The sequence below is a fragment of the Uloborus diversus genome, chromosome 2 (genome assembly GCF_026930045.1).
Source record: "Uloborus diversus isolate 005 chromosome 2, Udiv.v.3.1, whole genome shotgun sequence".
NCBI classification, from domain to species: domain Eukaryota; kingdom Metazoa; phylum Arthropoda; class Arachnida; order Araneae; family Uloboridae; genus Uloborus; species Uloborus diversus.
Genome location: NC_072732.1, coordinates 180736212 through 180750672, shown reverse-complemented (window position 1 = coordinate 180750672; position 14461 = coordinate 180736212). Strand labels below are relative to the sequence as shown.

Below are 14461 nucleotides of genomic sequence, written 5' to 3'. Positions count from 1 at the left end.
TTTAACTATTTACATTGTTTAAATAAACTTCATGTAAGTTAGAAATAGTTTGTCAAGTCTTATTTCCGAACTCACTCTGCTAGTATCAAAGAAACATTGGGGAGATATTATTAGATTAGAAATTCTCCCCATCACGGGTTATGGGCCCAGTCCCTTTCCTGTGCAGACCTAGTGAAAATATTTTTGGATAAGACTAGGAAATGATAAAGAGTGTACATGCATCTGTAAAAAGGCCGGGTTGTACTGCTGCCAAAAGTACATGTACCGTTGGATGGTGTACATTTCGATATTTTTCAGAAATTTTGAAAATTTTTTTTGGAAGCTGCAAATTTGATGAACCATCTGAAGATGAATTATTGGAATGTTTGAGATTGGGGGGCGACCAAGATAGAAGCGACTTAAAAGATTTTCCCAAAATTCAAGAATACTCAAGTTTAAAAAAAAGAAAAATGACAAATTTCGCGATTCAGATTGAAAAGTTCAACAACAAGAATTACCTCGAATGGTCGACGAATATGAAGTTCCTTTTCATGGAACGGAATGTATGGGATATCACAAATGGAGAAGAGAAAGAACCAGTCATTAATGAGAAGACGAATGTAACAGAAAAAGATGTGAAAGAATTTATTGTTGTTATGTACAGAATATCAAACGCCATTAGCGAAGATATCTGACATATTCTAATACTGTCTAACACTAAGCAGAGTGAATATTACACATTACAAGGAAAGATACTTCTGCTATAAAAAGCTTTTATTTAAAAGTCTAAAATAGTTGGTAAGTTAAAGAAATTACAATGTACGTTGCAAAACAGGATGGATGAACATTTAACTTCATACCTGTAAGGTGAATATTCTATATAATACACCCATTCGGACATGAGGAAAAGAAAGCACCATGTTACAAGATAGCCACATACCAAATACCACACCAACCCTCTGTGATCTTACTTCTTATATCCCACAGAAAAAAACACAGTTGATGTCTACTCATGGCGCCATCTACCGGACAGTGAGACAAACAATGAGAAAATTGATACGTATATATTTATGATGACAATAGAGGGTTGTTTAAATGGCAAGACCAATTATGTCTGAATATATTATACAACAATTGTGAGGAAGCGAACTGCAGTCTCTCTAATCTTCTTGAATATTGAACAAAATCTAAGAAAAATAGTTGAAACTATAGAAGATCCATGCGAATCTTGGAAGAAACTAAAATTACATTTTTTTCCGGAGAATAGATGTATAAGTATGCAACTCTTCACTGAGCTGAATCAATGCAAGAAAGAAAATGGAGAAAAGCTGAATTTATTCGCGGCGCGTCTGCAGAGAATTTGACAAAATCAAAGTTGCTTATCCGAATTTCCCGGAGGACTGTATTTCTTTTAAATTACTGCAAAGTTTACCAGAAACGTATGATCATCTGATTCAACAGATTTTGATGAGGAAAAATGAAGATTTCACATTCGAGAAAATCCTGGTTGATCTGATTATTGAAGAAAACCGTCAAGAAATGAAAGAAGAGAAGACAAATGAGATGCAGGTTTTCCAAGTTAAATCTAAAATTCGATGTTACAAGTGTCATGAAGATGGGCATCAGAAGCAGATGCCCTTATGTCAAAAATGAAGACCGTCAAAGATTGATTTCACGAGAAAGAAATAAAAGAGGAAACCAACACCAATCCCGGAAAGAATGGAGGGAAGAAGGTACGAGCCCAAGGAGTAGAAATCGCCGATGGAGTTCTAGAAGGAAATTCCAGGAGCGTCGCCGATCACCTTCAAATAACAGATGTGAGTATCCTTTGTATTTCTTGTCAGAGGCAAATCTTAGTCAGACCCAAGATAAAGGGAATACATTTATTTTTGACACTGCCGCATCAAATCACTGTTGCTCAAATAAGAACTGGTTTAGGACATTTGAACCCCTAAATGATGTAAACATGGCTGTTGCCGTGAAAAAGCAAACTTTCCCGATTGATGGAAAAGGGGAAATCAAAGTTAAGTTCGGTAAAAGAACTGTAATTCTCAAAGATGTAATGTATTCTCCCCGTTTGAGACAAAATATTTTGTCTGGCACCAAGTTTGACCAGGGTGGTGCAAAATTTAAAGGTGGGAGAGGTTTCGTGGAGGTATCCGACAAATAGGGATTAATTTTTAAAGCTGAACTCAATGATGGAGTTTATAACGTTAATTGTAAAAAGTTTTAAAATTCTCCTAGTTCTAGTCATATAAATAAAGAACCTTCTGTAAAATGCTGTCAAAGTGACATTGAAACTTGGCATAAACGCTGTGGACACGTAAACACGGAAAGTATTCGTAAAACTAGTAATCTTTCAGCTGTTCGTGGCCTACCCAAGTTTAAACATGTTAAATTAAACTGTGATGTTTGTAAATAAGGAAAATTTAAGCGTCTTAGTTTCAAGTCAATTGATAGAGTAAGAAGTACCCAGCCATTGCAACTATTGCATATGGATGTTTGGGGAAAATGTGAAGTAGAGGGTAGAAACGGAGAAAATTATTTTCTTTCTATTATTGATGACTATTCTAAAAGGTGTTCATTGTATCCTATTAAGTCAAAAAGTCAGGTTCCGGGAATTGTAAAACAACATATTCTGAGAGCCGAAAGATTTATCGGCAAAAAGGTTGTCAGTATCAGATCTGATAACGGGACGGAATTTGTAAATCAGGAACTAGACGGGTTTTGTCAGAATATGGGTATACATCATGAACTCACAAATGTGTACACACCAGAGCAAAATGGATTAATTGAGAATTTTAACCGGACAGTAACAAATAGTGCACGCGTTTTGTTAAAAGAAAGTGGTTTGCCAAACAGTTTTTGGCCTGACGCGATGTTATATTTTGTATACACATGGAATAGGATTTGTCATTCAAGTCAAGAAAAGACTCCTTTTGAACTTTACGGCGGAAGAAAATCGTCTGTAAGACATTTAAAAGCATTCGGAACGACTTGTTCTGCCGGTATCCCACGACAATTAAGAAAGAAACTAGACCTAAAAGCCGAAAAAGGCGTTTTAATTGGATACGCGTTCAATCGTAAAGGATTTCGCGTTTATCTTCCAGACAAAGATAAAGTCATTGAAACAATCAACATATCTTTCAAAGAGAATTCCTTTTTCAAGGACGAATTTACTTCCGAGCAGGTCGCGCGGAAAAGAAAATACCCTTTTCCGGCCTCTTTCGCCTCAGGCAGAAGATAAGAATTCTTCGGAAGAAAGCGAAGATTCGAATCGCTTCAGAGAATTAGATGTTGAAAGTAGCTCTGAAGGGGGGGCGGAAAGTTCAGACAGTGAGGGGGATGATTCTAGTCGCAAACCAATGCGGGAAGCTAGATGGATTCGGAAATTTGTCCCTAGACCTGATGGTTCAAGAAACGACGTATATTATTTTGAAAAGGGGAATAGCAAAAGATTAAGATCGTTGAATGATGTTCAAAAATATTGTCTTCATGAAAACATAGTGTATAATCCGGAATTATTTAATTTTAAAGGGAATGATGATTTTCAGGGTGAAGTTTCAAATCAATCTAAAATTTTAACTCATGTTTCTTGACTAGACATAGAAATTCAAGTCCCTAGAACATATAAACAGTCATTAAAATCTAATGAAAGGGGGGAATGGCAAAAATCAATGGAAATTGAAATAGGCACTATGCGTAAAAGAAATGTTTGGAATTTAGTCAAATTACCAGAAAATGTTAATCCTATTGGATGTAGATGGGTTTATAATTTAAAGAAAGGGGAAAATGGTAAAGTTTATAAACGTAGACTAGTCGCTCAGGGGACTAGATTTTGATCTAACCTTCTGCCCAGTAGTCTACTTTAGTACCATTCGCTTTTTTTTTTCTTTATTGGTATCAAGAGAAAATTGGCTACATATCCAATGTGACGTTAAAAGTGCGTACCTATATGCTCCTATTGATGAAATAATATATATGAAGCAATCCCCAGGTTTTATTGAGAAGGGAAAAGAAAATTATGCGTGCAAATTGAATAAAGCTATATACGGCCTGCACCAAAGCGGTCGTCTGTGGTTTTATGAAATTGAAAATATATTGCTTAAAATTGGTTTTCATAAATTTTTATCATGTAATTGTGTTTATCATACTGATAATGTGATTTTACTCTTATATGTGGATGACATTGTGTTATTCAGTAAGAAACACAGGGATATTAAAGATGCTTTGAATTTACTTCAAAAACATGTTGAAATTAAAATTTTAGGTAAAACTAAAAAGCTACTAGGTGTAGAATTTGAAAATGAAGGAAATGGCTTAAATTTACATCAAACTGAATACATTCGTGTAGTTTATGAAAGATTTAGTAAATTAAAAATCTCAATTTCTTCTTTACCTATGAGTAAAGGATGTGTTTATTCAAAGTTAAATTGTCCTACTACTCAAGCTGAGATTGACGAAATGTCAAAATATCCATACAAGAGTTTATTAGGGTGTTTATTATTTCTAGTAGAACACGTCCTGAAATATCATATGCTGTTAACATTTTCAGCCAATTTCAAAGCAACCCAGGAATTGTACACTGGGATGGATTGTTGAAATTACTAGGATATGTTTATACCATACTAAAGATTCAAAATTAAACTTAAAATGTGAAAATGTTCAACTTATAACTTTTTCGGATGCTGATTTCGCCACAAATAAAGATGATAGAACCTCATTAGGCGGTCAACTTGTTTTACATGATAAAGCTCCAATTGAATGGCGCACGTTCAAAGAACGAAGCGTTAGCCTTTCAACGATGGAAGCTGAATTCATTGCCATGACAGAATGTGCAAAAGAGCTCATGTGGTTTGATCGTATAATTGACGAATGCATCAAAATAAAAATTGTTAAAAGTTGTAAAATTAAATCTATTTTGTATGTGGATAATCAGGCTACGTTAGATTTTGTTAAATCGCCTATCGAAAATCATCGTAGTAAACACATTGATATCAAATTCTTTTTCATTCGGGATTTAGTTCATAAAAATATTTTTAACGTGAGATATGTCAAAAGCAAAGATAACATATCGGACATATTCACGAAACCTCTCACCCGATTAGAAATTCAAAGATTTATAGAAAAATTTTTTGTACAAATCTAATATAATTTAGAAACATTTTTAGAAATTGAATTGTGTACTTTAAATTTTTCTTTGCATCATGTTTTGTGAAATGTTTTTTGCAAGTTCTAACAATTTAATTGTCCACCTGAATGTTTCGGCGGCTTTTTCTTCCTATCAACCGGGTTGCGAACAGCTTTTTGTTACGTTTCGTTAAAAGTGAAAATGTAATTGTCAGAGTCTTTCGGGAGTTAGGATAGAGGGAGTTTATTGTTGCATGAAGGTCTATCGCGGGTGTATTTGTTTTTCATTTTGTGAGACCCTATTTTTGGAATATTGGAAACACCACTAGTTCCCGTTAGAATTTGTAATTTTCCTTCATTGAATATGTTATGGTGCAAAAATGTTATTAAAAAAAAAAAAAAAAAAAAAATTGAATTAGTAAAAATGAAATTTTAATCAGTTAAAATTATCAGACAGTCTTTAAGTACAGAAGGGGGGCATTTTTTTGATTAAGATTTTTAGTGATCTATTTGTAAATGAAATTATTTAGTGAGAAATGTATAGTTAGTAAAAGAGCTTATTTACATTTCGTTATAAACGTTTCTCAATATATGCTTATACTATACTATTTTCAAGACTGATATTTTATATGCTGATTTGAACAGTTACTGTGGGTTTTATTTTATATTTCAGATTAACCTACTGTCATTGTTAAAAATAAAACTGGAAAAATGATTGAAAAAAAATTATAAAAGACTTTGATAAGAATTAGTTCTCGGACTTTGAAAATTACGTAAAAACGTACTATGAGTTACGACGTACCAGAGAGTACGATAGAAAAAAAGGACATTTCAAGATGATTGTTCTCTGAACTTATAAATTTTTTTCAGCAAAGTGTATTGTATGTTGTGTTTTTCTCAAATTTTGAGATTCTAGATCTATATTGGAAGTTCGTAATATAGAGTCAAGTTTATGTTTAAAAATTTGTTTATTGTTTTTCTCATATAGTTATTAATATGTGGAAATTGTGTTAAAGTCTAAATGAAGTCAAATTTTTTTGAATGTTTTCATTGTGAGATGATGAGAGGGGGGGGGGCCTTGTTAGGCATAAATGCCTGTTAATAACAACAGTAAATAATCCTATCTCATCACCTCAATACACCAATAGTAAAAGAATGTTTTTCCTTACTTATAATGTATTACCAATCATTCTGCATGACTGGGGTAAAAGATTCTTATCAGCACTCATTCACATTGGTCGAATCGACCGAATGTTTGTTTCACTTTCGTTCACCCTTGGCGGGAACTCCGTTGTGGATGACGTCATAGATGCTTCTAGAAGAAATCTGAAGGCACGTGTGCTTAACGATAGCAGTGATGTGTCCGTTCACGTGACTCAGATATGCTAATGACTCGGGGGGATATTTAAACTGCTCGCGGCTTTAGTTCGCTCTCTCTCTTCGATCATCTCTGGTCGTTGTAGGCGGTCGCTCGATCGGTATGCGAACTTGCTTGTTCGTGCCGTTCGCACTTTATTAGAAATGATGAGCTGGACTTAGCTTATTTCCCAATGGGTTTACTTCATCGAAGTTTTTAGTCAATAGTCATGCAGTTTGCATTGCAGTGTTAGTTATCTCATGCAGAAGTAGCATGTGGAGAGATTATGGTGTTAGTATTTATTTTTATCATTTACAGTGTATTTTTAACTATTTACATTATTGTTTAAATAAACTTCATGTAAGTTAGAAATAGTTTGTCAAGTCTTATTTCCGAACTCACTCTGCTAGTATCAAAGAAACATTGGGGAGATATTATTAGATTAGAAATTCTCCCCATCAATCCGCACAGCAGCGAATATATCCACCTTACGCGCTTGCGTATATACTATCTATTAATATTTTTTACAAAATAATTAAATAATATCAGTTTAAAGCAAATTAAAAGTCAAAAGTAAGAATTCGAACAATTATCGCGAGATGCGCGTGCCCGCTGCGAATGTATCCGCACAGCAGCGAATACATCCACCGAACGCGCGAGTGTACATACAATCTTGTAATAATTTTTACAGTCTAAAGAAAAAAAATAAATTTTAAATTAAAACGAATTAGAAGTAAAGATATTATCTTTACTTCTTATTCGTTCCAAATTGATCTAATCTCTATCTTGTATTTAAGAACTTACACCATTATCGGACGACGTGCATTCTGCGGCGAATGTATCTGCACGTCAGTGGATGTATCTGCGCACGCCGTGCGTCTACATTATCTAGCTCTGATAATAATCAATAGTTTTTTTTTGCTACAATAATAATTTTCTCCAGTTTTATAATTATCAGTCTTAAGTCAACCCTTTTTCTCCAGTAAGGTGCATGATTAATCCGTAAATGTGTTCGGAAACATTTGCGGAATTCTCTCGATTTGAAGACGGTGTGCATTTGTGCACCTTCGCCTATCGGTAGCATTTCTGACTAATCTGCGTTCAGATCTTTCATCTAAAGACTCTGTAGCCCACTGCTCTCTTCTTCGTAAATTATATTCAAGTGCTCTGAAGCCCAGAGGCTCAGTGGTAGCCCTTCCACGCTGCAGGTTTCGGTTTGATCTTCGGGTTGGGCATGATTTCAGCTGTTCATTCCTTCAGTGGGTTGATAAAATGAGTACCAAGTATGCTTGGGAACTAAACCCTGGGGGTTCCGTGTTAGGCTGACCTCTTAACCGGAACATCTGCCTAGCACCCCAGAGCCTGTAGTCAGAAGGAGTGAGATGGGTACAGTAGGCCGTCGCCCTCATAAGCTGTCGTGCCACTGGATTTGGTTTCTTGGCTCTTAAAACACTCATTCTAACATTTTTTTTACTAAATCGCTGCTTTCAGAGAATGTCAGAAGTTGCTTGCTCTTTGTAACTGTAAGACATTTTAAAACATATATACACACATATTTTGACACTGAACATACTACAGTTAATGACCATGAAATGTTTTTAAGTGTGTTAACATTGTATGGTTTTTTCACTGAAATTTCTTTTGCATTAAGTAAATGTAGGAAACAAAGATTATATTATGTTTGTAATTTTAGTACAAAAATTTTCCTTTGCATACTTCTCTCAAAAGATAAGGAATTGCAAACTTTTGCTTTATAATAATCCAATGCACGAGTTGCATGTCAAAGTAATTGTCCCCTTTAAATGTATGAAAATCATAAGTGTTATGATATTCAAATAAAAAAAAAAAACATTACCCTTTTTTTAATACAGATAAAGCTAGACTAATATTTAGTGGCCAGTGAGCGAGCGTGGCGAGCTGCGAAGGAACTGCGTAAGCAGTTCCGGGGGTTGGCGAGCGTTAGCGAGCAGGGGGCGATAGCCCCCTAGTACTTTATATTAATGCTTGTTGGGAAACATTTTAGGCAAATATAAAAGGCGAACTTAAAGGTGGATTTGTTTAAAAAAAACTTTGTTGGAAAAAGTTCTTGATGAGGAACATTTATACAAAAGATTTTTTTTTTAACTAACCATTTTATAAGTTTTTTTTTTGAGTTAATTTTTTTTTAACATTAACAACAACGCAAAAAATTATTTTATGTCACCAAAAATTGAAAAAATGGTGTAGATTCTGCATACATTCTCAGTTTTTGGTGACAAGAAATAGAAAAGAAAGTTAATAATAAATATAGAAATACCATATCTTGTAGACTCAACATTGACGAAAATCAGGGATAAATATGACTGAATCAAAATGAAATGAATTTAAAGCGCAAATGTTTTTACCAGGGCTGCAAAGCTGAAAGGAAAAAGAACCAATTCCCGACTCTGACTCCTACCATATACCCTCGTTTGTGCACTAATTATCAAGCAAATATTGATTGCTTGATAATTAGTGCTTGAATAATTTAATCCAGTGGTGAATAACCTCTTTATACCTGTGGGCCACAACTCACATTAATAGGAATCTCGTGGGTCAGAACAAATATCAAATTTATTTATATGATTTAAGTTTTTCTAGATAGACTGGGAAAACAAGGGAAACGAAAGACAATTACAAACCAAAGTTGCTGTCATTATTACTACATGCTTATTTTATTGCATCTGTATTTCAGAAATCAATTTATGAGTACTTGACTTCAAAATTCGTAACATTGAAGATTACTAGTAGTTTTGGAAGGTTTATATATTTTTCGTTTTTTAACACTGAATACAACGACGGGGCACATGGTTCAGCTTCAAGGGCCAGATTTGATTCGCGGGCTGTAGGTTTGAGCACCACTGATTTAATCAATGCTCCTAGTTCATCAGAACATTGGGTGGACTATAAATGCGGGCAGTGTTGAAATATAATGGAGCACTATTCCCATTGCATCAGATAATGTTCAAAAACTAGTCTCCTGTGCATGCACGAAAACTCTGTGTTCTTTGAGGAGATGTAGTACATGCAAGACGTAAAATTTGTTCATGCACATAATTTTCCTCTATTGACTGTAGCTGTATAAACTCTTAGAAGGAAAATAACTCTATATGCAAAAACAGGATAGATGAATTCAGTGATTCTGACGATGATACTTCAGAATGAAGAGATTGCTTCTTAAAAAAAACTTTTTTTGATATACATGTTATTATGATATGTTTTTAACGTACATGCATAATATTTTAAATGTATATGTATAATATTTTTATGTATTTAAAATTTGTCCGCCCCTTGCTTGTCAGTTTCACACCTTTTCATGCATCTCTAATGGTCTAAAAAAATTATGAGACACTATTTTTACTTTCTTCTATATCTAATATATAGAAGAAAGTATTGGATTCGTGCAAATTTTCGAATTTCGAAGGATTCGAACGTTTTGAGGTGTGCTGAGTCCATTTCGACCATTTTTGGAAAATGTCGGTCTGTCTGTCTGTGTATGTGTGTGTGTCACGTCTGTGTGTGACCAGTTTTTTGTGGCCGCTCTACAGCAAAAACTACAGCATGAAATCGAACGAAATTTGGTACACATATGTGCCCCTATGTGAACTTGTGCCCATTAGTTTTTGGCGCGAATTCCTCCAAGGGGGGTGGAGCAATGGGACGTTTTTCGAGTTACGCGTGCTTGCTATTCCTCAGGAAGTTACTGGCGGAATCAAACAAAATTTGGTCCATATGTTGGTACTAACAGGAACAGGTGCTGATTCAATTTTGGTGTCAATAACTCAAACGGGGGTTGAGCTATAGAACGTTTTTTGTCGTCAATTGTGACTGCTGTATCTCAAGAAATAATGAACGGAATGAAAGAAAAATTTATCGGCAAGTAGCCCTTAGTGGGTATAAAAACTGATTTTATTTTTGTGTCAACAGCTAAAAAGGGGGGGTAGCGCAATCACCCGTTCTTTTTTTCCATTTTGAGTGCCCTATCTCAAGAAGTAATGCTACGTTCTGGTTGAAATTTGGAATATATGTGAATCCATATGTAAACAGGCTTTGGTTCTATTTTGACGCCAATCGCTCCAAGAGGTGTTGATTTTTTTTTTTTTTTTTTTGCGAATAAAAATATTTTTATTAATGCAACAATAAGAAAGATAAATCGTAATAGATTGTCGTCTGCGTATTTCTCTTGATTTTAATTGTATGGAAATGATAGGAAACATTATCTCAATGATTTAAAATATTTAACTGTTGCCATCTTGCGTTTGTTAACAAATAAAATATTTGTAATTAATTCAAGCAAGGCTTTTAAAATAACTTTCAATTTTCGCTCTTTGCTCTTGCAATAATTCAGACATTGGGATGGTCGTCAAGTTTTTGCATGTGTAATTTTTTTTTTTTTGTTGGGAATATTGCTTCCTTGTCAAGCAATGGGAGGGATCAGAAAAAAAAAAAAGAAAAATATAGAAGAAAGTTTCGTGATGGCCACAACATACTAGTTTTTTTTTGTGAACATTAAGTTTTTTTCATCTGTTGACACAAAGGATTCAGAAAAATGTTACTTTTTGTAGTCCCCGAAGTTGGCAAATGAAATCATATTTTTAAGCACTTTTTATGCCTTTGTCCCACAGCCTATTATTGACCTGGCATTGAAGTTAAGTGGAAAGAATGCAGGGCAGTGTAACTGGAATTGATACTAAATTTGCTCCTAAGCAGTCTAATACTTGTTATCTGCAAGAAAGAGCTTGTATATGTATCTTCATAATTGAAACTATGTAGCTACCACCAACTTTTTTTCATCTTATCCTGCGCACGCATGGTATTGGATGCATTAGATGCTTTTATTGGGCAAACATAACTGCCACTTGCTTTTCCTGACACACCTTTTATATTTCAGAATAAGTTCCTTTTTTTGTTAACAGATTTTGTGCAATCTGTAAATGAGAACTCTGTTTAGAGTCTAATCATAATCAAGTTTTAAAGAATGTTCAAAACTGCCAAAGTTACAAAATGATTAATAGATTTTTTCCTACATAATCAAATGTTTACTTTTTTTCCAACAATGAAAAACTGTTCCCTAATTAAATTGGTTAAATGAATAAAAGAAAAGAATAATGTGTTCAAGAAAGAGTATGCAATTACCTGGGATTTTGCATCAATTGAGTTCAAGCAAGAACCCAGATTGCAGTTCCAAAACCTTATATGTCGATCAGCTGTTCCTCCCCCAGATGCTAAAATATTAGGTTGCCAAGGGCACCAAGCTAAAGCCTGTAATGTTTCAAAATTTATTTATGTAAATTAAATAAGTGATTCTGCAATTCACATCAAATATTCAAATTATAAAATAAGTTTTTCCAGTTAAAAACTAACTTTGTTTTTAAGTACAATAAAGAAAGTCTTAGATTAAATACTATTTACATATATTCACCTTGTAGGCTAGAAATTATGTAGATCAAAAAATTAACTTTTGACCACAGTCATATCTTTCTGAACATTTGTTCTACTCATTTTCATAGATTTTTTTCCATGAAATTCTAGCAAGTCTAGTAAAAGATGCTTAAAAGAAAAATGATTCAAGCAAAAGAAGATATACACCCCTTGCTTAGAAGGAAATAACATAAAAATAAATTCAAATGCTCATTTTTAAGAATTAGTAACTATTGCAAAAAAAAAAAAAGGGTTACTGTGTAGACGCTTTGAATTTTGAATTCAAAATTTCATAGTTTGTGGAACACAACAAATTTTTGCATAATAAAGTGCATTATTATGAAAAATTAGAGAAAGAAATATTTATTAATTGTAAAAAATAAATAAGATTAAAAAACTTAATATTTCCCATTAAAAAATTCTCAATGGAAAAGGTCCTTTAACAGGCTTGATGATTTTTGCCCTAGTTTTTAAGAATTTGTTAAATAAGAGATTTCTCTGTCATGGGCGCCCATATGCAAAATTTTAAGGGGGGGGGGGGGCTCAGATATTTTCTCCATGCTTTAACAGGGTATTTTCCCCATGGAAACCAATTTTAGTACAAATTAAAGTTATTGAAAGTTGACAGTTTTAATACCTTATTCATTAATGATGGAGAAGAAATGCTTTTATATTTTTGCAAAGATAAAAGTACTAAAAGCAAGGAGGCTCTAATTTCTTAACTTTGGGAGTGGGACTCCCAATGTAAGTACCCCCTGTACTGGAGATATCAAAATAAGACTACTCACTCAGTTTAAAAAAAAAGTCAATAACAGTTCAAAAGTTTACAACAGCAATTTTTTTGAGCCTACTCTAAATACTCTAAATAATCTTGCATAGACAGGTAACATTTTATATGATAGTTCTATTCACTCAACTAAAACAAACAAAAGGAAATGAATACTTTCACAGCAGCTTGATGCTCATTGAATGTGTGTAGAGGTGCTGCTTCGGTTTGTCCTAATCCTATTTCTGACTGCCATACGTTAACCAAGTTGTCATTTCCTCCTGAAGCCAAATATCGTCCATCTAAAGACCATCGAAGTCCGCACACCTCTTGAGAATGATTCTCGAGTGTTCCAACGTGATGTTCTGCAACTCTTACATCATGATGGTGAATTGTGCCAATTCTGCTACCACTTGAGGGGTGAAAAATAAAAAGATATTCAATGTTTTGTGTTTTATTTGGAGAGTTTTTTTTTTTTAATTTAAAGGTAAGCAATTTTGTCTCATGATGGGCAAAATATTTTGGGGTAACTTCAAAGTGTTGCAGCCTTCAATTCATTCAACATACTTCCAGTTGAAGCTTAAATATTTCTATTTACCGGAATTTTCTGCACAACTTCAACTTTGAAAAATTTTACAAGCAATTTATTTTTCATATTGGAAAAAATCATACTCAATGAAATCTATAGCCATGACTTCATGTGCCCTTACTTCATAACTGATTTTTGTTGGTGGTCTGCACACCAAGGTAGGAATGAAGTTAAGGACTAGTTAAAGTAACAGGGTTGGTATTTTGTCCACTTTTTTGTAAAAAGTCCGGGGATACCAGAAAAAAATGGACAAAATGGATAAAACTGAACAAAATGGACAAAATGAAAAATAAATTGATTATACAAACATAAATTTATTGTTACAGTGTAATATTATATTATTCTAATACATTTTCTATTATGATTTAATCATTTAATTAAAATAGAATCATTAGATTCAGAATTTCATAAATCTAAAAAAGTTTCAATTACACATTGGTGTAGCTAATTTTAGATCATAATTTACTTAAAAATAATAAAATTTAACAATGTAAATAAGCTATTGGGCATGATTCGACTATTATATACAATAGTAGAAAATAAACTCAATGGAAAAGTCAAATGAAATGCTTGGAGACATACATACAAAACAAGATTTATAAACTAAAAATATTTTATAACTGTTATATTTCTTGGGTTTTTATTGATGTTGTTGTCGTGTCTGACGACGTGCCGAGTGCGAAAGGTTTAGATGTCTCCAAAAGTCTTGACAACAAGATTTGCTAGTTTTGGAGCCCAATGGCTGTACAGGATTTCAATTGGTGGTGCTCCAAGTTGGAGGAGGGAGCGAATAATGACCTGACAATTAAAAACATGATCTGGGGTGAGTTGTAAAAGGGGACAGTGCGTGCAGATGGGATAGAATTTATTATTAGTTGGTAATATCTTCATGTCCTTGAAATGTCCAGTGCATAGCCTATCTATTGTAGAAGAGAGGTTTCTTGGGCAGTGAAGGTCGGGGATTGTTGCCTTGCTGAAAAGCTGACTGTAGATCCTTCTCCTGGCAACAGCATTCACGTCTGTGAAGGTGGCTGTAAGAGGTTGATCTTGGTCACGTGCTTCCTTTGCTAGGGCATCTGCACAATCATTTCCCTCGATTCCGACCTGAGTGGGGATCCACTGGAGAACACAAGTTATGTTGAGTGAGTGGAGAAAAAAATTAATTACTTGCGTCAGTCTTGTCACACCGTTACGTATGGCT

The 14461-nt window shown here is 34.0% G+C and overlaps 1 protein-coding gene across 1 annotated transcript in view; it reads right to left on the bottom strand.

Moving 5' to 3' along the window:
• LOC129217530 (cell division cycle protein 20 homolog) overlaps window positions 1-14461 on the bottom strand; it is a 41755-nt gene that overhangs the window by 10772 nt on the left and 16522 nt on the right. The window contains exons 7-8 of the mRNA XM_054851846.1: window positions 12849-13083; window positions 11621-11746 (exon numbers count right to left, since the gene is read on the bottom strand). Of these exons, the coding sequence (XP_054707821.1) occupies window positions 11621-11746; window positions 12849-13083 (361 nt within the window). The remainder of the gene's footprint in view (window positions 1-11620; window positions 11747-12848; window positions 13084-14461) is intronic.